The sequence below is a fragment of the Loxodonta africana genome, chromosome 1 (assembly GCF_030014295.1).
Source record: "Loxodonta africana isolate mLoxAfr1 chromosome 1, mLoxAfr1.hap2, whole genome shotgun sequence".
NCBI classification, from domain to species: Eukaryota; Metazoa; Chordata; class Mammalia; order Proboscidea; family Elephantidae; genus Loxodonta; species Loxodonta africana.
In genome coordinates, this window is record NC_087342.1 from 70609950 (window position 1) to 70632842 (window position 22893).

A 22893-nucleotide genomic window follows, 5' to 3' on the forward strand; every position below is an offset into this window, starting at 1 on the left:
AGACAATGGTTATCAGGCTGCTGTGCCCAGAGTCCTGGGACAGTGACATTGAGGGGCCACAGTGACTGGGAATCTTGTGTGGAAGTATTACATACAAGCCCATGTTGTAACCAGCAGGACAGAATGTGTTTCTCTTGGGAGTGCCTACGGGAAGGAGACAGAATCTCAGATTGAGCCTGTTCAGCTATGAGAAGAAATAGTTAAGATTTCAAATAGTAATGTTACAGGGAAGTGCAATAAATCAAGAAGGGATGCCCTTATAAATATGCATGCAATTCAGGCGGCACTGATGGCATTAATGACTCTGCCTATTATTTTTAAGTGTTAACTGGGGTGTATTAGAATTTGAAGATGGCACTGGAATTGTTGCTCACTAGCTTGTGGAGTTGGCAGTTTTCCAATATGAGGCAGAAGCTCTAAGATACCATTTTTGTAGTAGTTGAAGAGAGATGATTGAAGTGATGCGAGACATGCCTACAGCTTTTTATTAAAGCAATATTGCATTTGTTTTGGTTTAAATATTAAGTTTCCTGAGTCTGAACATTTCGAGTTAAATTTTTAGAATTGTACTTAAGTGTAGGATCTCAAAGAAAATTTAAAGCAGCCTCTTGGGGGCAATCTGAATGTAAACATATGCAGGCTTTTGGCTGAGGTTTTAATTGCTTTAACATTTGCCACATCATTCAACTTTTTAAAAATTTGATTCTAATTCATACTAATATTACCTTTTTTTAGTTGTTGTAAACATATTGGTAGCACAGCATTTGTCAATCCAGCATTCTTCACTCGTACAGTACAATGGAACCAACAGTATCGATCAGGTTGTGCAACCATTACCAACATTCATTGCTTATTCCCTTAATTTTACCATAAGCTGTGTTAAGTTAGTGAAACCCAATCAAATTTGGACTATATCACTTGATGTAACTATAACTAAACCTATAATGGAGACCCTGGTGGTGTAGTGATTAAGTGCTACAGCTGCAAACCAAAAGGTCAGCAGTTCAAATCCACCAGGTGCTCCTTGGAAACTCAGAGTCTTGAAACCATCAACACCCTCATCCTGTCTCCTGTGGCTTCTTTACAGAATACCTTCCACAGGCTGTTACTTTAGAAGTCAGTGTTCAGCAATTGAGTGGGCACAGAGAACACCCCTGGTTGTGTTTGTGGGCCATTGTGCAGACCACCCAGGCACATATTCAGAGCTCCAATCCCATGGACCACCAAGGAACCTCGTCGTAGACAACCTTATGAGCTGCTTCCAGCATCCACTGCCCTGCGGTGTTGGAGCTGCCCATGAAATAAGCATATAGAATTGTTGAGTGTGGCAGGACCAAATGCAGACCACCCCAGGCTAACCCAGAAGATGGCCAGAACCCCCAGGAAAGACTGAATCCTGACTTTCAGAGCCACATTGGTTTAAGTCCAGGAATTCTCACCTGCTTCGTTAATTCGGTTAGGGTTTAAATCAGTAATCCTAAACTCAAATGCCAATAGAGCTCCAAAGCAGCATAAATAAGTAAAACGAGCTGGGTGTAAGAAAATACCAAAAAAAAAAAAAAAAAAAAAAAAACCCACTGCCGTTGAGTTGATTCTGACTCATAGTGACCCTGTAGATAGAGTAGAACTGCCCCTCAGGGTTTCCAAGGAACAGCTGGTAGATTCAAACTGCTGGCCTTTTGGTTCGCAGTCTGAGCTCTTAACCACTGTGCCACCAGAGCTCTGTAAGACAATTAGGAATCCCTGTTGATGTCCCCCCACCCACCAGATACTATGTAGGCCAAAAAAATCTGCCTATGTCCAAAAAACCCCCCCAAACCCATTGCCATTGAGTCAATCCCAACTTATAGTGACCCTATAGTACAGAGTAGAGCTGCCCCATAGGTTTTCCAAGGCTGAAAATCTTTATAGAAGCAGATTGCTACACCTTTCTCCCATGGAGCGGCTGGTGGGTTTGAACTGCTGACCTTTCAGTTAGCAGCCAAGCACTTTAAGCATTGAGCCAACAGAGCTCCTTGCCTACATCCAGTGGCTTTAAATCTAGTCTAGCTTAAATGGACAGGGAGTGGGGCTGGTTTGGATATACCACTGAGCTCATATATGAAGGAATTCATAGTTCGCACCAATCTGATTTTTTAAAAAAGTTATAGGTGTGTTTTCTCATTAACACTTATGAGATAAAGCTAATGGAGTTATGGTCATAAAAAGACCTAGGATAAGCTAATAAAGTGTAATGTGATGTAGTGGTTAAAGAGCATGAAGTCTGGAAAAAGACTAGGGTGTGAATCCCAGGTCATCTACTTTAGAACTGTGTGACCTTTGGTGAGTCACTTAACCTCTCTGTGCCTCAATTTTTCATTTGGAAAGTGGGGATAGTAATAGCACCCACATACTGAGTTCCAGGAGGATAAATGAATAAATACACATAAAAAGATGAAACAGTGACTAAACATAGTGAAGGCTCAGTAAATATTAGCAATTATTAATCTTATCTGGTTTTATTTTTGCGTTTGTCCTCTGAATATTTTCAAGTATCATATCACCTTGTATAAAAATAAAATGGATAAGAATGGACAATGAAGTCATTACCACAGCTAAAAAATTTTTGTGTAGTATTTTTATTTATCTGGTACTCTCCTCCAAAGGGAGTACCTGTGTAGTGCAAATGGTTAGTGCTCAACTGCTAACCAAAAGGATGGCAGTTTGAGTCCACCCAGAGGCTCCTCAGAAGAAACGCCTGGTGACCTATGGCTGAAAAACCAGCCACTGAGAACTCTATAGAGCACAGTTCTGCTGCAACACACACGACATCATCCTGAGTTGGAATCGACTCGAAGGCAACAGTGTTTTTTTTATCCTCCAGAGGATCTGGCATCTGCCACCCTACCTGTCTTTCCACTGCTTGCCTAAGAGGAGAAGCGGCAGGTATTGAAAGTTAAAATGCAAGTTCTCCACGTTTGATGCCAGAGATTCATTTTATGCTCAGACCTTCAGGTCTCATTCATCAGTGTCTTTTAGCCAGCTGCTGCAAAACCAGACACTTTGTGTATTGAGTACACCCCCTTATAATTCTCCTTTGAGATGGGTCACGGAGGGTGATTGCTGCTTTGATGAGACTATTGTGAGTGCTGCACGTATTTTTCACTCCACAGCCATTGCAGTCGTTGTCCCTGGCAGACTCGAAGCTGAAGACCGAGGTCACCATTATAATCAATGCCCTGGGAAGCAACACCTCCCTCACGAAAGTGGACATCAGTGGAAACGGGATGGGTGACATGGGAGCAAAGATGCTGGCCAAAGCATTGCAGATCAACACCAAGCTCAGGTACGCAGGATCGACCCTAGGTCCTTCATTCTGAAGAAAGCTTTGGCAAAGGTTCTATCAACAAGCTTTGGAGAGCTGGCTACTGTAGGCGGCAAGGGAGGGGGTTGGGCTTTCCACGAGGCAATTTAAAAGAAACAGAGACAATTTCATGTCTTTTTTCAAAATATTGGGGAGGGTGTTCCCAAATTTAGACATTGTGATTGCTTCAGACTGCTGTCTTAAATATTTCCATTGTGAGGTAAAACCTGATTCTCTGTGAACTGGTGCTGTGTGATACTTAATATCAGTGTAGACGCCTGACCAGTGTGTGGGTGAAGCCAGTCTTTTGTAGGGTTGTGTAGGCAGCACTAAATAAGCAGCGCTGGCAAGTATGAAATAACACAAGGGACTTGGTCGTGACCCCAAGGCCGTACCTTTCCCTTGCCACCACTGCCACGATAAAGACTTAAAACCCAAGTGGGTACAAGAAGTCCACTGGGTCAAAGGCAAGTTTTTAACTGTCTAGCCATCTGGTAAGTGAAGAGTTAATTCATATTGCTCCCCAAGGGCTCTTTTCTGGTGTTTCTCTTGCTCTCCAGCAGAAGACAAGAGTCTGAATCTTCTGTCTAAACTAAAGCCAAAAGCCCAAAACGGCAGCAATTTCTTTGAAGTCAGCATGATTAGAGGAAAGCAATAGAGGTTGTGAGACAGGGATCATCCCCACAAGTAAAAGCCATTTCATGTGTTGGGATGAATTAGCAAGTCCTATTTTTTTTTTTTTTTAAATACCTTTGAGGTATACTGGAGATAAAAAAAAATACTTTTCTTCAAAATAGATTTTGTGCTTAAGAAATAAAAAAAAAAATTATTAATAAGCAGTGGAGGTTTTGCCAGCCGAGCGAGCGAGCTGCCACCAGTTCCTAGGGTTGCAATCATACCACGTCACTGTGATGATGGAAACACAAGAAAATATGAAAAGACCCCCTTTCATTACTTAGAATGGAAGAGGTCTCAGTACCTGAAATGCTTTATGTTAGGCATGGGGCTGTTCTGCATCTTTCGTGAACAGCTTCCGCTTCAGACATGAGTACTGGAATACTATTGGGAGAATATCAGAGAAATCTGATTTTAGAGTTTTCCAGCTAATAAATCGTTGGATCACTTAATGGTAAGTTACTGTGTGTGTTGTTGCTTTTGGGTACAGTTTTTTCATACTACTCGAGCGGTAAATGTGTTACAAATATAACGTTGGGGGAAATGTTCATCCTTGCATTTTTTGAAACAAAGATGAACATTATCCCTTGCTCACATGATGCCATTGTACTGAAATACCTAGGCAGTGTTGCCTCTTAAGAGATTTATATTCAGTTGAAGAATTGTTTCCTTCATTCCCAAGTGTCTGACCACTTATGTGATTTGGTTTTCAAACAGGACTGTCATTTGGGACAAGAACAACATCACTGCTCAAGGCTTTCAAGATATAGCTGTTGCTATGGAAAAGTAAGTTTTAATTAGGATTTCTTTCTGGAAATCTGGAAAAATATGAAAGAACCTGTGGTCTCTATGTTATCTGTGCGGTAGTAGACGTAGCAATAGATTGGGAACCAGTGGATCTAGGTCTGAGCATAGTCTACTGCTTATCAGTCATGCTCTTAGGCAGACATTGGATTTCTTCTGGCGTGAATTTTCTCATCTGTAAAATGAGAGCGGAGCCTTGGTGGCGCAGTGGTTAAAAGTTTGGGTGCCAACCAAAAGGTCAGCAGTTCAAATCTACCAGCCACTCTTTGGAAACCCTGTGGAGCAGTTCCGCTCTGTCCTCTAGGGTTGCTATGAGTCAGAATTGAGTCGACGGCAACAGGTTGTTTTTTGGGGTTTAAAATGGGGGCAGAAATACCTGTCCTGCTAAAGACACTGTACTGTCCTGGAGATCTCACTTAATCACACAGTCCAGTGTGACAATTACCTTCTTTCCTCCTCCCCTGGAGTTTCACAGTCTGTTTTCATGGGTCTTGCTTTTTTTCCCCATTATGACAACTTTGAATCCAGTGGTGAGAAGACAGCTGAGATCCAGAAAGTAAAATTGAAATTGAGAAATGGTAAGCTCAGGGCTAACTTATATTATTATCATAAAAGGCTTTTTCTCGTACCTCAATAACTAAAGTCTGCAATTATTATTTATGGTTAAATTTACTTTTCTCATGTTTTCAAAAAAGCCAATAAAAGAAATGAGGAAATATTAATACTTTACATGAGTGAAAACAATACTAGTTGTATCGGTTTTATAAGACAACATGGATTAATGAGGTTGTCCGTGGCACTGCACATGTGAACATTGAGGAAGACTGATCTGCAGTCTACTGAGGGAGACTGATGGTCTGGTGGTTTAGAATTTTCTAGGCTGCTCTTAGAAAGCAACTTTTTTTTTTTTTTTGAGATTGTGGAATTAAAGTTATAATAGTAAGTTATTTTTAAATAAACGTATTATTTTCTCCTTTCGTCTAGGAACTACACATTGAGATTTATGCCAATTCCTATGTATGATGCTTCTCAAGCCCTAAAAACAAACCCTGAAAAAACAGAAGAGGCTCTGCAGAAGGTATTGAAGAATTAATTACAATAAATTTCCCATTTGAATTGAATTGTGTTAATAATAATTCTGAATGTCTGAATCGTACTTTGTATTTTACAAAACTTTCTCATATTATCTTGTATTCTTATGATCACGACTGTCATAATGCTGACTTGGGGTGGAATAAAATAAGGAAGACTAAAACTTGTCATAGAATTTAAGCAGAATAAAACAACATGCTTATAACATCCACATGCCAGAGCTTAAGCATAGCTAACTTCTCGATCATCATTTGGAGCATGCATGGAACTGAATGTCAGCTTGTGTAACCTCTATCCCCTTTATTCTCAATGGATAGAACTTTGTACTTTTTCTCATCAAGAAATTTAGGTTCTTATTGGGCTCTCCCTTCACAATTTTTGTCTAGAGATGTATGTAAATCCATATCCACTCTCACTTCCTTCTGGCAAACCTAGAAGATGATAACCTTCCCCCCTCCCTTCAACCTCAATCATCCACTGGTGCCTTTGGCTGTATCATTTCTGCCCTGGTAGGTGCTGAAAATTTACCCTGTGATTCATTCCTTTGGACTCAGATTCACTAAGAAGCTGAAATTAAAACTGAAAAAACATTTAATGTAAAATTTTTCCCTTTCCCAACACCTTACCACCGTATCAGCAGGGCTCCAGTATAATAATACCAGATTACAAATACGACACAAACTCTACTTAAGAAAGAGTTCTTAGAGAAATCCAAAGACAAAAAAGAGTAAACAAAAAAAAAGGGAACTAGAGAAAATTAAATCCTCTGGCACTTACAACTATAGCAAATATCCACCACAGCCTACCTCCTAGCCAGATTAACATAAAATCTCACATTAGAAGCCTGATTCCCTCAGTCCCTGGCTTTCAACAAAAAATTGCAAGGTTTGCAGAAAAGCAAGAAAAAAAACACAGTCTGAAGAGACAAATATCAAAACTAGACTCAGATAATGACAGGGATTTTGGAATTTTCAGATAGAGAATTTAAAATAACTGGTTAATATATTAAAAGCTCTGGTGGAAAAAGTAGATAGTGTGCAAGAATAAATGGGTGATATAAGCAGAGAGATGGAAACTTTAAGGAAAAAATCAAAAGGAATTGATAGAAAAAACACTGTAACAGACAGTCTTCTCTGTAGACTAGACAGGGCTGAGGAAACAATCAGTGAGCTTGAAGATGTGTCAATAGAACCTTCCCAAACTAAAATGTGAAGAGGAAAAAAATGAGGGCGGGGGAGGGGAAAAGAAAGATAATATCCGAGAACTGTGGGACAATTCCAAAAGATGAAGCATGCATAATAGGAATACCAAAAGGAGACAAAAGAGAGAAAGGAGCAGAAGAAATGAAATACTTGATGATATGATGGCTGAGAATTTTCCAAAATTAATGATAGACACCAGACCACAGATCTGGAAAGGTCAGAGAACACCAAGCAGGATAAATACCCAAAAATTCTGTGCCTAGGCATGTCATATTTGAACTGCAGAAAACCAAAGACATGGAAGAAAATCTTGAAAGAAGCCAGAGGGGAGAAAATTACTTATAGAGAAACAAGGGTAAGGACTACAGTGACTTCCCATCAGAAACCATGCAAGCAAGAAGAAAGTGGAGTGAAAGTGCGATAGTGTTGCAAGAAAAATAAACACTAACCTAGAATTTCATATCCAGCAAAAACAACCAAAACCACTGTTATTGAGCCAGCAAAATTATCCTTCAAAAAGTGAAGGAGAACTAAAGACTTTCTCAGACAAAAACTGAGGGAATTTTTTGCCAGTGGACCTGTCATGCAGGAACTGTTAAAAGAAGTTCTTCAGAGAGAAGGAAAATTAGCTAGATGAAAAACTCAGATCTGTACAGAGAAAAGGAAGAGAAGTAGTGAAGGAATACATGAAGGTAAAATAAAATCATTTAGTTTTCTTATTCTTAATTAATCTAATAGATACCTGGTTTTTCAGAGGAATAATAGCCATGATGTATTAGGTGATTATAGCCTATGGATAAGTGAAATGAATGGAGCAATATTATAAGGGTCTCTCAGGAGGAAGGAATTAGGAATACTCTAAGCTACCTGTATTACCTGTGAAGCAGTGTATTGTTATTTGAAAGTAGACTCAAGATTAGTTGTATATTGCAAACTCTAGGGCAACCACTAAAAATGTTTTAAAAAGAAGTGTAATTACATAATGTTCTAAGAAAAGAGAGAAAATGGAATCACAAAAAAAAAATGCTCAAGTAAAACCAGAGAAGGCAGAAAAGGGGCAGCCGGGGGGCAGTGGGGAGGAGAGGAAAAAAACAATGCGACAAATAGGAAACTGTTAAAAACATGGTGGATCTTAATCCAGTGTATCCAGGCATACTCTACAGATCAGAAAACTAAAAATACAAATAGGAAATAGGGATAAGGGCAAAGAGGATGCAAACATTGAATTTGTGGGTTTTTAATGAAAAGTCAGTGACTTTAAAGCTCATACTAATTGGTTTGTCTTAAGATACTTATTATGCTTTTACACATTCAAGTTTTCATTTTGATGGATAGAGCTCTGGCCTCTGGAAGAAATATAGCTCTTTATTTTTGTGATTCCATCTCAGTCTTTATAAGTTGTTGTTTTTCAAAACAAGGTATCAGGGTTTTTGCTTCTCGTGCTGTGAGGGTAGAGATGTCTCACTTGCTCTAGAATTTCTCCTAGATAGCCCTCTACTGCCCAGCGATGCTAGGGAACGTGATAATGGCCTTTATGTCCTTCCTTTTCCACTTGGCCTTACTCTGGCCTTCAGGCATTAGCACCCAGGAGGTAGGTTCACTGTCCTTGGTCAGTAATGACACATGGAAGGAACCTTTACCCTGCTAACTCAAGATATAAATAATTTAAGTGGGTAAAATATCTATGACTGATACTAAAGACACTTGAAAAATGTTATTCTTTGGTCCGCTTGAGCTAGTTTTTAGGAAAGAGCTTTGAATGTTGTTTTTCTAACAAATTGCCTGTAGGTTTAGTCTGTGGAGCTTGGCGCACCGGGAAAACGGTCTTTAACGTGTGGGCCAGCCCTGTGCGCACCTTTTTCGTGCCAGAGCCAAGAGCCTCCTGAATAAACAAATTCCTTCCAGAACCAGGTGACAGCCTACAAATGTAAAAGAACGCACAACAAAATGAAAGGACCTAAGGCGTGTGCCTGTTGTATTTCAGGGCAAGGATCTTTCTAGATAAAGCATCTTACATTGATGGTAATGTCACCTGGGTAAAAGATGACCTCTTAGAAAACAGCAAGAGAAAATTAATGTAATATAATGTCATGACATTAATGTGTCATTTTAATGATGTTTCATTTCAGGGATATGTTCGTTTTTATAATTTCTTCATTTATGTTTGGTAGAAAAGTACATTTTCTGTTTTATAGTTCTAGGGATGATAGTAATTATAGTCTGTATTTTAATTGTTCCTAATTGATATTAAGTAGTAGTCATTTTAGCATATGGAAAATGAAAATGTAATAATGCTGAGAGCTTCACAGTTATTAGAAGTTCTTAACCAGGGCACCATAGTGACAAATTAAAAGCCAAATGGTTAAGTGGTATTATTAAACACACATACAACTGAAAAAAAAGAAGGAAAAAAAATCACAGATGACATAATGTGCCCATCTCAAATCATTTTTAAAAAAAAATCTCCACAGATATTCACATCTCCAGTGGTTAACTGTATATTTTTTGTTCAGTATATATCCAGATGTATCTTATTCATTCTTAATGCTTTATTTCAATCCAGTTATTATTTATTTACATTTTAGAGTTTCTCATAGGGGATTGTCTTTGTATAAAAACACAGGTTCAGACAACTTCAAGATTTTCCATTTTCTGTGGAAATTCACTTTCTTACTTGTTGTCATTTACTAAAATTAGTCCTGTTATTTGATTAAAAAAAAAAAATCTCATGAACTAATAACATTAGTATATATATTTGAATAATACCAGCCTGTTTCTTTCAAAATTTTTAGCTATTTTATCTTTTCCCCCCTTCAAATAAAGAATTCTTCCAAGTGCTGGTGGATTCTATCACTGGCTAAGTCTAAGAGGGCTGCAGAGTAGCATCTGTACTCCTTGGGGATATTTATTTAGCTTCTGAACTGTTTAAACCAAAAACAAAACAAAACTCGTTGCCGTTAAGTTGATTCTGACTCACAGCAACCCTATAGGACAGAGTAGAACTGTCCCATAGGGTTTCCAAGGAGCACCTGGTGGATTTGAACTGCCGACCTTTTGGTTAGCAGCTGGAGCTCTTAACTACTATGGCACCAGGGTTTCCTCTGAACTGTTTAGTAGTTAAAAATTCATGAGAGAGAAGGATTGAGATTGCGTGCAAAAGATTGATGAAAAGTCACTAAACGTGGTCTGTAGCCCTGGAGGTAATTAAACATTGGCTTATCTTTGTCAGCTACTGAATCACATAGAAATTACTCCATTTACTCACAAGTTAAATTTCTAACTAAAACCCCAGTAATAAATCACAATGCTGCCCTGTTCCCACTCCCATATGTCTTACAGGTCAAGTCATGGGCAGGTTGTGTGTATTAGGGCAATGGTTTTAAGTTCAGCAACTGGGTGTTTCACTTACAATTATATTCTGTACTGAATTTCAGTGCTTTCTTGAAAGCTACATCTGCTTCCTTTCCAGATAGAAAACTATCTTCTCCGGAATCATGAGACTAGAAAATACCTTCAAGAGCAGGCCTATCGCCTACAACAGGGCATCGTCACCAGCACCACGCAGCAGGTGAGAGAGCACCAGGGTTCTCCTTCCACTCACTCCCAAGTTGATCCTTCTAGGAGCAAAGGACCTCATTGTTTGAATCATTCCCAGTGGAGCAATAAGAGCTGATTTCTGTCAATGACAACAGATTTAAGTAAATTTGGGGGAGAGAGATCAAGGGAAATGTAGACTAATTCTAATGATAAATACGCACTTTTAATCAATGATTTTGTGCCTTTTAAGATTACCAATGAGGCCTTAGATTTATATACAAATATTAAAAACAACAAAAAAAAACCCAAAAAACCATACCCATTGCCACTGAGTCAATTCCAACTCATAGCGACCTTATAGGACAGAGTAGAACTGCCCATAGGGTTTCCAAGGAGAGGCTGGTAGATTCAAGCTACCAACTTTTTGGTTAGCAGCCAAACACTTAACCACTGCGCCGCCAAGGCTCCATACAAATATTAGGAACCCATAGATAATAAAATCTAAGGGTAATCAAATTGGCTACTTTGGAGACATTCTGTTCCTCTCTCTCTACCCCTTTGCACTTCCTTGAGTAAACCAAAAAACCAAACCCTTTCCTGTCGAGTCAGTTCCAACTCACAGTGACCCTATAGGTCAGCGGAGAACTTCCTCATAGGGTTTCTAAGAAGCAGCTGGTGGATTTGAACAGCGAATGCTTTGATTAGCAGAAATTTCCAGATTTTTCTTGAATAATGAAGAATTTGTTGAATATTAATATTTAAGTGCTGCAGAGAAAACTGAGATGCTTTTCTCTTTTACCTCATCCTTCTCTCTACCCAACTTTAGAGAAGGAAAAAAGAAATTATAATTGAAAAAAAAAAAAATAGTGTAGAAACTTCCCCTCCAAAAATATAAACCAAAACCAAGAATCATAAGACATTTGAGGAAAACCAGTAGCATGTCAAAGAAAGACCAAGGTAAATGAAAGAACTGAGCCCAGATAGTTCAGAGTACAACAGAGGATTTTTTTTTTTTAATTTCTAATTCGTAAATTCAGTGGGATTTGAGAGACTATGGGATTTGAGAGACTATTACGTCTATAAAATAAGAATAGACTGCTATGAAAAGGAGTAGAGAACAAGAAGCAATTCTTAACAGTTAAAAATATGATTACTGAAATATAAAGTTAAATAAACTGATAGCACAAAAACTAAGCTGTTTCTCTGAGGAAAAAAATCAAGGAAATCTCTATAGCATGTAGTAAAAAGACAAAGAAATGAAAAGTAGGAGAAAAAAGTAAATTATAAATGACAAGTAGATTCAAAATGACGATCATCCTCCTAATAAAAAAATAGGAGCTTCAAAATTAAAAAAGAATATAAAATAGTGTATAGTATGGAGCCCTGGTCTCGTATTGGTTAAGCATTTGGCTTGCTAATCAAAAGGTTGGCAGTTTGAAACCACCAGCTGCTCCTTGGGAACGGTATGGTGTGGTTCTACTCTGTACTATAGGGTCTCTATGAGCTGGAATCGACTTGACAGAAACAGGTATATAGTATAGTATAATGTAATATATAGAAAAGTATATATAATAAAAACCATGTCCTATTAGTCTGGGGGTTGATGTGACCCATCAAAAGTAATCAGAACGAGCCACTCCTGGAGGTCATCTTTCAGCTGAATAATAGACTAGCCTATAAAATTAACAATAACACCTATGAGGAATGCGTTCCTTAGAACTGTGTCAACTATATGAGACCAAGAGGGCAACATTTGCCCAAAATCAAAGACAAGAAGGCAGGGAGGGGCAGAGAAATTTGATGAAATGGAATCAGGGAACCCAGGTGAGAAATAGGGAGAGTGCTTACATATTGTAGGGATTGCAACCAGTGTCATGGAACGATTTGCGTATTGATTATTGAACGGGAAATTTTATTGCTGTGTAAAACTTTCACCTAAAACACAATAAAATGTTTTTAAAAAAATTAATCAGAATGAATAGCATAAACATCCACACCTAAAGGCATCCTGGTGAAATTTCAGAACACTTAGGATAAGGAAGAAAATCTTAAAGAGAGAATAAATGGCTGTTTTACAAGGAAACAAACACCAATTCTTAGCACCAATCTCAATTACTAGAAGGAAACAATGTAATGTCATCAAAGTTCAGAGGTAGATTTATTTTGACTGATAATTCTATACCTAGCCATTCTGTCAGTCACCTTTGAGAACAGGATAAAAACATTTTCAGATGTGGACTTAGAAATTTTACCCCACATTCCATATGAAAAAGTTACTTTAGAAAATACTCTAGCCTAGTATATAAGCAATAAACTATAGCGAAAAAAAAAATCATACAAGAAGCTATGAAAGCTGAAATAATGTTTAAAAAATTGCTACTTTGGGACAGTTTATTTTGTGCTGTTTTTGTTGTTAGGTGCCATTGAGGCAGTTTCAACTCATAGCAACACTGTATACAATAGAACGAGATGTTGCCCGATCTTGTACCGTCCTCACAATTGTTGCTATGTTTAAGCCCATTGTTGCAGCCAGTGTCACGTTTCTTTTCCTCTGGATCTATAATCGTAACTTTGTAACTGCCTTTTAGAGGGTTTAAAATTTTAATGTCAGCTTAGACAAGATGGGAAGACTTTATTGTTACTTGACAGATTGTAAGTATTGAATATCCTGATAATGTAAAAATAATGAAACCAACTCAAATCAGGAATTGAAGGGGAGACAGTTTAGTGATAGAAGTATTCTAAACTTTTAGTTTTTATTTCATGGGATCAACTGCTGTTTTCTAGAAATCATTAATATAAAAAGATAAATCTATTTACATTTGAAATGTATACCATCAGACGAATGAAAGAATTAGAAGGTTTTCCAAGGTTTTGTGGCTGCATATTGAGAAGAACTGACTGGTAGGGAAATGTTTGTCATTTGTGACCATCTTATATGATTTACCCTATTTTCTTACCTTGCACAGATGTCATTTTAATTTTTTTTCTTAAAAGAGAATGAGAAAAGACATCTAATAAAAGCAGCCAGTCTAAAATTCCAGTTAGATAAAATGACATGTATGACTAGAGATTTGCAAAAGGGTGTTCACCAAAATGAAAATGATGGTTTTCTCAGGTGGTGTGATTATTCTCCAGTAGTGCTTGAATATCTTACAGTAAAGCATCTATTATTTGTATAAGAACACGTAAAGCTATTTGTGTTGAAAAAGAAAAAAAAAAAAATAGTTACGAATATCAGTGAGGTAGCAGGGAGTTTTGAGAAAGAAAACATTATTTTGACTTACCAATGCCTTAAAAATCTGTAAGGGATTAATGTTACCCTAGTACTTTATGGTTTACTGTTACTTTCTGGTTTTAGTGTTTAACATTAAATGCAACGAGAGTGCTAAAATCTTACATTGAACCTTTGCCTTGGGTTCGTTTATGAGCTATCATAATGTAGGCTTATTTTTTTTTTAATACAACATCTTCCCAACTTTTCCTTATTCAGAAGGGGTTTTTCCCATCCAAAAAGATTATCGCAGCAACCTTTAATGCTAATTCTTACAAGTAAGGTTCGTCTTCTCGATAAAGAGAAAATTGTACACAGGAGACATACATGGATGTTTAATTCTGCATAGGTGACATCTTTCTAAATTATCTGAGTCGTCATGCAGTGGATATTGCTGCCTTTTTGCTTTGGGGATTACTCAGGACATAATGATTTTGCAGTTTTCCAACTTTAATCTTTTCAGCTACTTTAGGGGAAAGTTACCTTGAAGGCTCCAGGAATCTGAATAAAGGAAGAATAGACCCTCTGTGACAATTGTTCTTAAACTGCCAACCCCATAGCGCATCATCATCCCCAGGTGACACTGAAGGACTTGAAATATGTTTTAATGAAACATTAGTCTCAAACTATTAATGTATGTTTTTGTCTGTTGGCTTTCTTTGCTAAGGGCTTTCTTTGTTATAAGACTCAACACTTCACCTCTGCTCTTGATTCCTTCTTTTCTTGCTCAGAAACCCTCATAAGCAGGGGTCAGCAAAGTTTTTCTGTAAAGATTCAGATACTACGTATTTTAGGCTTTGTAGCCCGCACGGTCTCTGTTGCAGCCACTCAACACCGCTCTTGTAGCATGAAAGCAGCCATAGACTAGACAATATGTAAGTGAATAAATGTGGTTGTTCCAATAAAAGTTTATTTACAAAAACAGACCTGGAGTTGGCCCACTGCCAACCATCCTAGTCATCCAGGGTTGCTATAACAGAAATACCACAAGTGGATGGCTTTAACAAAGAGAAATTTATTCTCTTACAGTCTAGTATATTAAAAGGGACCTCAGAACTATGTCATGGTAGGAATGGTAAAAGGAACTGGAATGTTTAGCCTGAAGAAAAGAAGGTTAGGAGAGAATGGATAGCTGTGTCCAAGTGAAAGACTGGCATGGGGAAGAGAGATTGTTACTGTTTAGGGTATGCTGAAGGGGTAACACATGGGACCTGTAAGTAGGACATGGAAAGATGAATTAGGGCTCAAAGAAGACCATGTCCCAGAACAACAGAGTACTTCTTGGAATGAAGTGAGCATCTTGTCATTATAGGTGTTCAAATTCTTGGTAGTCAACAACTTTTCTGTGTTGCTTTAGAACAACTGAACAATAGCAATTAGGATGAAATAGGTTACGTTAAAAAGCCCTAGTGTTCATCTTCCGTGAAGTGTTCTGATGGATAACCCAAGAGAAATTCAGATTACACTTTCTCAGATTGAATCTCCCTTTATTTTGAATTGAATCTCCTTGAGCCTTTTGGCTTGCAAACTCCTTTAATCTTCATGCTTTATGTATTTTAGGGTCTTGAATTATGAAGTGACGGACATAATAGACTGATACACAAGATGCTTGATTTCCTTTTTTTCAGATTTTCACTTTGCACTCTAATCATTCTGTATCATCTTGAATAAATCATTAAACTTTTCTAGGATTTCAGCTCTAAATTTAGCTATAAGGAGACTGTGTATAATCTGTTGGGCTTTGCTAAACTTTTGCAAGTGTAGCTTAGAAGAATCCTTGCAACATGTAAGATTTTATGTCCTCTTTGAAGAACTGAATTTTTATGTTACTTTTGGAAGTGATTGAAAAATGTTACATTTAAAGACCATTTTGTTAGTTCATTTAAACTCCCACTCCCTGGAAAATGCTTAATGCACGTACTTCATGAGTCTCTTTGGTACCTCGTAATTATTAAAGATGATGATCTTTATAGTACGCACAGCCACATACCTCTCAAATTAGTCTGTTGTGGCCCCAGATGTGTATCAGTTCCTTTCTTAGTATGTGATTTATTTTGTCTCTTAAAATTAGGTATTCATTCTTGGTAAGATGTGAATTATCGCTGACCACTTTTGCTTCAGGAAGCACAGATCAATACAATAGTTAGGACAGTTAAAATTTATATCAATCAAGATCTTTTCGAACATATAGTTAGCTCTCTGCAGGGAATTTGGTAAATGTAGAAAGTTAAGAGATGATCTCTGCATACAAGCTTGGATTTTAATTGGAGAGACAATTTGACATGAGAAGCATTATACATCTAGCTTTGTTTTCTCACAGAAGAGCTCTAGATAGTTCACTTTCGTAGCCTCAATAAATCTTACAGTTTTAAGAGCTGTTCTTCATATACATCGAAGTTGACATTACTGACCCTTGGTCAATAGAAGAGGTGCTTTGAGTGGTGGTATTTTATGTGATTATCTTCATAATACATGAGAAAAGAAGACCCATCTTCTTTTCAGGTGGGCATTGTGGACTGTCTTATATAAAAGGGAAAAAGAGAGGTGGCAGGGCTGCAGCAGTGGACACGGGATCTGAAGTCAGACCTGAAGTCTTCCTACCTAGTGGAGGAAAGTTTCTATTATTTTGGAATTTGGCGGCGGGGGGAGGGGGGTGGGGGGTGAGGGGCTAGACTTTGACTTCCTGTAGTTGTGATTTCAGATCATTAAAACCAAACAATAGTTCAGTTTAACTTGTAAAAAATGTCTGCCTTGAGCCTTATGCTCTTTTAAGAACTCTCTGTATGGAATCAGATTGGCAACAGCAGCTCCAAAGATTAAGTAGGAACCGTAGGGGCAGTGAGCTTAGGTTAATGGGGGAGGAACAACTCAGAAAAGGAGGGTAAGAATGGTTGCACAACTTGAAGAATCGTAGTCAGTGTCACTGAATTGTACCTGTAGAAACTATTGAATTGGCGTATGGTTTGCTGGGTATGTTCTCAATGATAATAACAAAATAAAAGTTAAACAAAAGCACTTAATAAAAAACAAACAGAAGTGTGAATTTAAATAAAAAAGAATATTGCTAGATTGTCACCTTTGCCAAATGAATTATCAGATGGATTGGGACTCTTTATATTTATTTATTTATTGTACTTTAGATGGTTTACAGAACAAATTAGTTTCTCATTGAACAGTTAGTACACATATTGTTTTATGACATTGGTTAACAACCCCAAGACATGTCAACACTCTCCCTTCTCGACCTTGGTTCCCTATTACCAGCTTTCCTGTCCCTTCCTGCCTTCTAGTCCTTGCCCCTGCCCTGCTGTGCCCCTTTAGTCTCGTTTTGTTTCATGGCCCTATCTAAACTTTGGCTGAAGGGTGAACCTCGGGAGTGACTTCATGACTGAGTTAAAAGGGTATACAGGGGCCATACTCTCTGGGTTTCTCTGGTCTCTATCAGGTCAGTAAGTCTGGTCTTTTTTTGTGAGTTACAGTTTTGTTCAACATTTTCTCCAGCTCTGTTCGGGACCCTCTATGTGATCCCTGTCAGAGCAGTCAGTTGTACTGGACTCAGTCTGGTGGATGCTGTGGTCGTTGTGGTCCATTAATCCTGGATTGGGATTCTTGACATGTGAGGTCTATGGAGAATGAACAATTTTTTAAGACCATGAACTAGACAACTTACAGCTCCGACCTAAACATGGGAGGAACTTTTAAAATCACACTGTGGTTATCTTTTTCTTTAGACTTGTTAGGTTGCTTAATGTTTCTTCTTCCTATGAGTACAAATATACAAGAGCATAATCTTATCTTTTGGGAGGTTTTTTTTTTTTTTTTTATTTCTCATTGGGTTTTATATTTAAACTCATGTAACAACTGGAAATAATTCAGGTGCAATTAACCTGGGAGGGGACTTTATTGGAATAGAGTTAGATGTTATTAGCATTATTATCTATGTTGTATCTATGTTACTGTTCACAAGTTCAACTTGCTTTTTTGTCTTGCTAGTTCTTAATTTATATCAAAGACTATCTGAAGTAATTAAAAAAAAATCAACCTCCAGGGGATGTTCTGGTTCTTATAATATTGAGACCACCTGGCCACGGGCATCATTTTTAGTCAGCTCAACAGTCTCAGAGTTGCACATTCCATTTCTCTGTTTCCCTACTGCCCACCCCACTATGTCTGTGGATCCCACATGTGTCTGAGCAGAACGGTGCCCTACAGGGTTTTCAGTGGCTGATTTTTCAGAAGTAGATCACCAGGCTTTTCTTCCAAGGCACCTCTGGATGGACCTGAACCTCTAGCCTTTAGGTTAGCAGCCAACCATGTTAACTGTTTGTAGCACCCAGGGTCCTGGTCCACATAAAAGTTAATGATAGTGAGAATGGTTATACAACTCGAAGAATGTAAATGATGTCACTGTACATATAGAATTTGTGGAAATGCTGTATCTTTTGCTGTGCATATTTTCACCAAAAATTAACATAAATTCATTTTTAAAAAGTTAATGAAGGAGAGTTACTATGTAGCAAACTGTCACTGAGTAGCTGTAAAATCCTGAATCATCAAGAAATAATTCACTTTTGCTCTCCCTGCTGCGTATCCTAAGGCAGGAAAGGAGACTGAAATGCCTTAAATGTTCTTTTCTGGAGTTGATGCTGCCAGAGTTTTCCTGTATAAATAGTTAAGGTACTAACTGTCCATAAGCTGTGTTCTTGAAGATTCCAGTGAGAGAGATTTTCTTCCTCATTCATTCTGTGTTTCCTTCTGTCTGAATATTGCCTGTCCTGACTCGGATGCTTGCTGTCATTTTTCTGGTTTGGAGCAGATGATTGACAGAATCTGTGTGAAAGTACAAGACCATCTCAACTCATTACGAAATTGTGGGGGAGATGCTGTCCAGGAAGATTTAAAATCGGCGGAAAGGCTCATGCGTGATGCTAAGAACTCGAAAACGGTAAGTTCCACTTCAGGCGATGTGAAAGTTTTGTGTATTTTAAAAAAAACAAGACTGTTTTAGGTTGTGTGAAGGCCCTTCTGAAGTGTAATAAACTCTTCAGTATTCGTAAAATCCAGTTTTATAAACTATAAAATAAGATGATTTGCCTCAAAATTAGTCGGCGCAAAGTAGGGCAAGAAATTGGTAGGAATTTAGTTTAAACAAGTTGTAATGTAGATTTATATCCAGTTGAGGCTTTTTGACAAATACAAGAAAGTTTCTTATACTATTCACTTATTTTTGGATGTTTTAAATTTTCCGTAAGAAAAAGACTCTTGTAAATTCAATTTTAGAAATTATTTCTAACTTTGTTTACCTGTGTATCCAATTCTAAGAGTACTAATGTTTGGCAGACTGAATTTGTCTTTGCCTCGTTTCTACTAATTGTCAATAATCAAGATGTAAAATGAAAAGCAGAATATGGTTTACAAAGGATGTATTAGGGCCCTGAATATCTGAGAGGTAAAAACCCCATCACCATTGAGTCAATTCTGACTCATAGCGACCCTATAGGACAGAGTAGAACTGCCCCATAGAGTTTCCAAGGAGTGCCTGGTGGATTTGAACTGCTGACCCTTAACTACTATGCCACGAGGGTTTCATCTGAGAGGTAGTTGTAGTTTAAATGAGTAACTGCTCGTTTAAAATTATCCTAGATCCAAGCTGATACTATGAAACTCCTTTCTGTCTCCTCTAAACTTAGAATTTGGTTCCTAGAGTGGGACTATTTAGTAGAGAGAGGACTAGCTGGCAATCACAAAACTTGGGATCTAGTCCTGGCTGTGTTACTAGAATCACATAGTCATCAAATATCATAAGAGATTTATTTACAAATCATAAAAACTCTCATACCCTAGATGTGGACATGGAGGCACAAAGGGACAATAAACTCTTCCTGTGGTCTCAGAGTTGGTTAATGACAGAAGTGGCCACCATGGAGGTCTCCTAATCCCCAGCCTAGTGTTTCTTAAGATTGTTGTGATTTCTTGTATAATTTCTACAAAGCTCCTGGACCTCAGTTTATTAGTCTGTAAGAAGGTTCTCTGAGAATAGATTATCCCTGATAATATTTCTTCAAATATTGGCTTTCTCCATCCTCTTCATTAACTCTGTGATGACTTTGGTGCATATTTAAATATTTTTTTCAATTATGGAGAGGTTAGTTTTGATTTTTCTTTCAGTTGTTACCCAATTTATACCATGTTGGTGGTGCATCTTGGGCGGAAGCCAGTGGCTTGTCATCCAGTCCAATTCAGGAGACCCTGGAATCAATGGCTGTAGAAGTTACACGAGTTGTAGATGAACAACTAAAGGTTGGTGGTTTTTTTGTTTTTTGGGGGGGGCGGGAAATAAAGTCGTTATGATTCAACTATGTGTGATAGCATTTTGTACCATCGCCACATATGTTTTATAGGAGTGTGTGTGTGTATGTCTGTGTGCATGCACACACATACACACTTGTGTGTAAAAAATTGAAGAGTATCTCCAACTTCTTTTATATGCTGTGGAACAACTTCTTACTAATGAAGTCAAATAAAATCTCTCAAAATTCAATTTTATTTTTGATGGTATATCTCTAACTGTACTTGCTATATGATAGATCGCCAGTGGCTTCACTGATGAGGGAATGATTGATTTCTACTTAAAGGCAGAAAGAGGGGTCTGCTTCAGGAAAAAATGTCTTCTGTTACTACACTTGCTTTAGAGAACAGGAAGGACAATAGGAGCCGTGATTATAGTACCTAGATACTGCTTACTTGGGGAGTCTGCCAAGGCAAATAGAATAATGATCCTTTTAAATAGCTGGTTGTAAGGCTAGGAAAGGGATTTAGAATGATGTTACAAGGTACCAAAAGTAGCAGAGACCTGCCTATAGGCTCACTGACTGAAAAAAAAGGGAGGGGAAAAAAAATCTCTTGAAATTTTAAAAGGTAGAGGAACCTAAGGAGGAGTCCCTGGGGGATGCAAATGGTGAAACACTTGACTACTGGTCAAAAGATTGGTGGTTCGAACCCTCCCAGAGGCACCTCAGAAGAAAGGCCTAGTAATCTCCTTCCCACAAGTCAGCCATTAAAAACCCTGTGGACCACAGTTCTACTCTGTACACTTGGGGTCGCCGTGAGTTGAAATCAGCTCAGTGGCAACTGGCAACAACAATGAGAGTAATCTTGACCAGATTTTTTTTAAGGTAACTTTATAAACCATGACTCAAGTCAACCACACCTTAGCCCTCAAAGTGACATCTTTGCTTTTCAACACTTTAAGGAGGTCTTTTGCAGCAGATTTGCCTAATGCAATACATCGTTTGATTTCTTGACTGCTGCTTCCATGAGTATTGATTGTGGATCCAAGTAAAATGAAATCCTTGACAACTTCAATCTTTCCTCCATCTAACTTGATGTTGCTCATTGGTCCAGTTGTGAGGATTTTTGTTTTCTTTATATTGAGGTGTAATTCCTACTGAAGGCTGTAGTCTTTGATCTTCATTGGTAGGTACTTCAAGCTCTCTTCACTTTCAGCAAGCAAGGTTGTGTCATCTGCATATCACCGGTTGTTAAAGAGTCTTTCTCCAGTCCTATTGCCATGTTCTTCATATAGTCCAGCTTCTTGGATTGTTTGCTTAGCATACAGATTGAATAAGTATGGTGAAAGAATACAACCCCGACGCACACTTTTTCTGATTTTAAGCCACGCAATATCCCCTCGTTCTGTTCAAACAACTGCCTCTTGGTCTATGTACAGGTTCTGCATGAGCACAATTAAGTGTTCTGGCATTCCCATTCTTTACGATGTTATCCATAATTTGTTATGGTCCACAATTTAGTAAGGAAGACCAAAGAAGAATTGAGGCCTTTGAATTATGGTATTGGCAGAAAATATTGAATATACCATGGACTGCCACAAATTTTGTCTTAGAAGAAGTACAGCCAGAATGTTTCTTAGATGGAAGGATGGTAAGACATGTTATCAGGAGGGACCTGTCCCTGGAGAAAGACATCATGCTTGGTGAAGCAGAGGGTCAGCAAAAAAGAGGAAGACTCTCAGTGAGATAGATCGACACAGTGACTGCAACAGTGGGCTTAGACATAGCAAAGGTTGTGAGGATGGCCCAGGACTGGGCAGTATTCCATCCTGTTGTACGTAAGGTTGCTATGAGTCAGAACTGACTCAACAGCACTTAACAACAACAGCTTTATAAAATAGCTATACCAAGGAAATTGCACATCCAGGAAGTTTTCAGTCTGTTCAAGGGTGCCTTAAAAAACCTTGTCTTAATTGCTATAATTATTTGTTTTGAGAAAAAAGTTGCTGCAACACATAGGGATTTGATGTGCAACTCAAGAATAACTTTGCAATATGCTAATTACTCTCTTTGCAAATGAAGTTAATGAGGGAGAAAATGTTGTGGATTATTTAGGAGTTTAAGCTCCTGTCTTCCTTTGCTTATAATATGAGGAGACTATTGGGTATCATTTTGATTGTATTTAACTGGTTATTTTCTGAGCAGAGACAGATGGGTAGAAAAGGGACTGGTTGGTTGGTATAGAATTCTGTCAGACCATTTTTTACCTAATAGAACTTGTTCTATGCTCCATGAAGGAAAGCATACTTCTTACATATTTAAAATAAAATGAGCTTTGGTTGTGTATTTCTGACTGCAAAAAATGAAGCTTACTGTCTTAGTTATCTAGTGCTGTTGTAACAGAATACCACAGGTGGATGGCTTTAACAAAGAGAAATTCATTCTCTCACAGTCTAGCAGGCTAGAAGTCCACATTCAGGGCATCAGCTTCAGGGGAAAGCTTTTCTCTCTGTTAACTCTGGAGAAAGGTCCATTCTTCCCCTGGACTAGTAGCTTTTCAGCACAGAGACCCCAGGTCCACAGGATGTGTGCTCCTGGCTCTGCTTTCTTGGTGGTGTGAAGGTCCCAGGTCTCTCTGCTTGCTTCTTTCTTTTATATCTCAAAAGAGGTTGGCCT

At 38.1% G+C, this 22893-nt stretch overlaps 1 protein-coding gene across 7 annotated transcripts in view; it reads left to right on the plus strand.

The window, feature by feature from the left end:
• Positions 1–22893, plus strand: part of CARMIL1 (capping protein regulator and myosin 1 linker 1) — a 390198-nt gene that overhangs the window by 274613 nt on the left and 92692 nt on the right. For all 7 annotated transcript variants that reach the window (XM_064281536.1, XM_064281542.1, XM_064281546.1 and 4 more), the window contains 6 exons: positions 3153–3325; positions 4736–4804; positions 5807–5900; positions 10586–10684; positions 18744–18872; positions 20096–20227. In XM_064281536.1, the coding sequence (XP_064137606.1) occupies positions 3153–3325; positions 4736–4804; positions 5807–5900; positions 10586–10684; positions 18744–18872; positions 20096–20227 (696 nt within the window). The remainder of the gene's footprint in view (positions 1–3152; positions 3326–4735; positions 4805–5806; positions 5901–10585; positions 10685–18743; positions 18873–20095; positions 20228–22893) is intronic.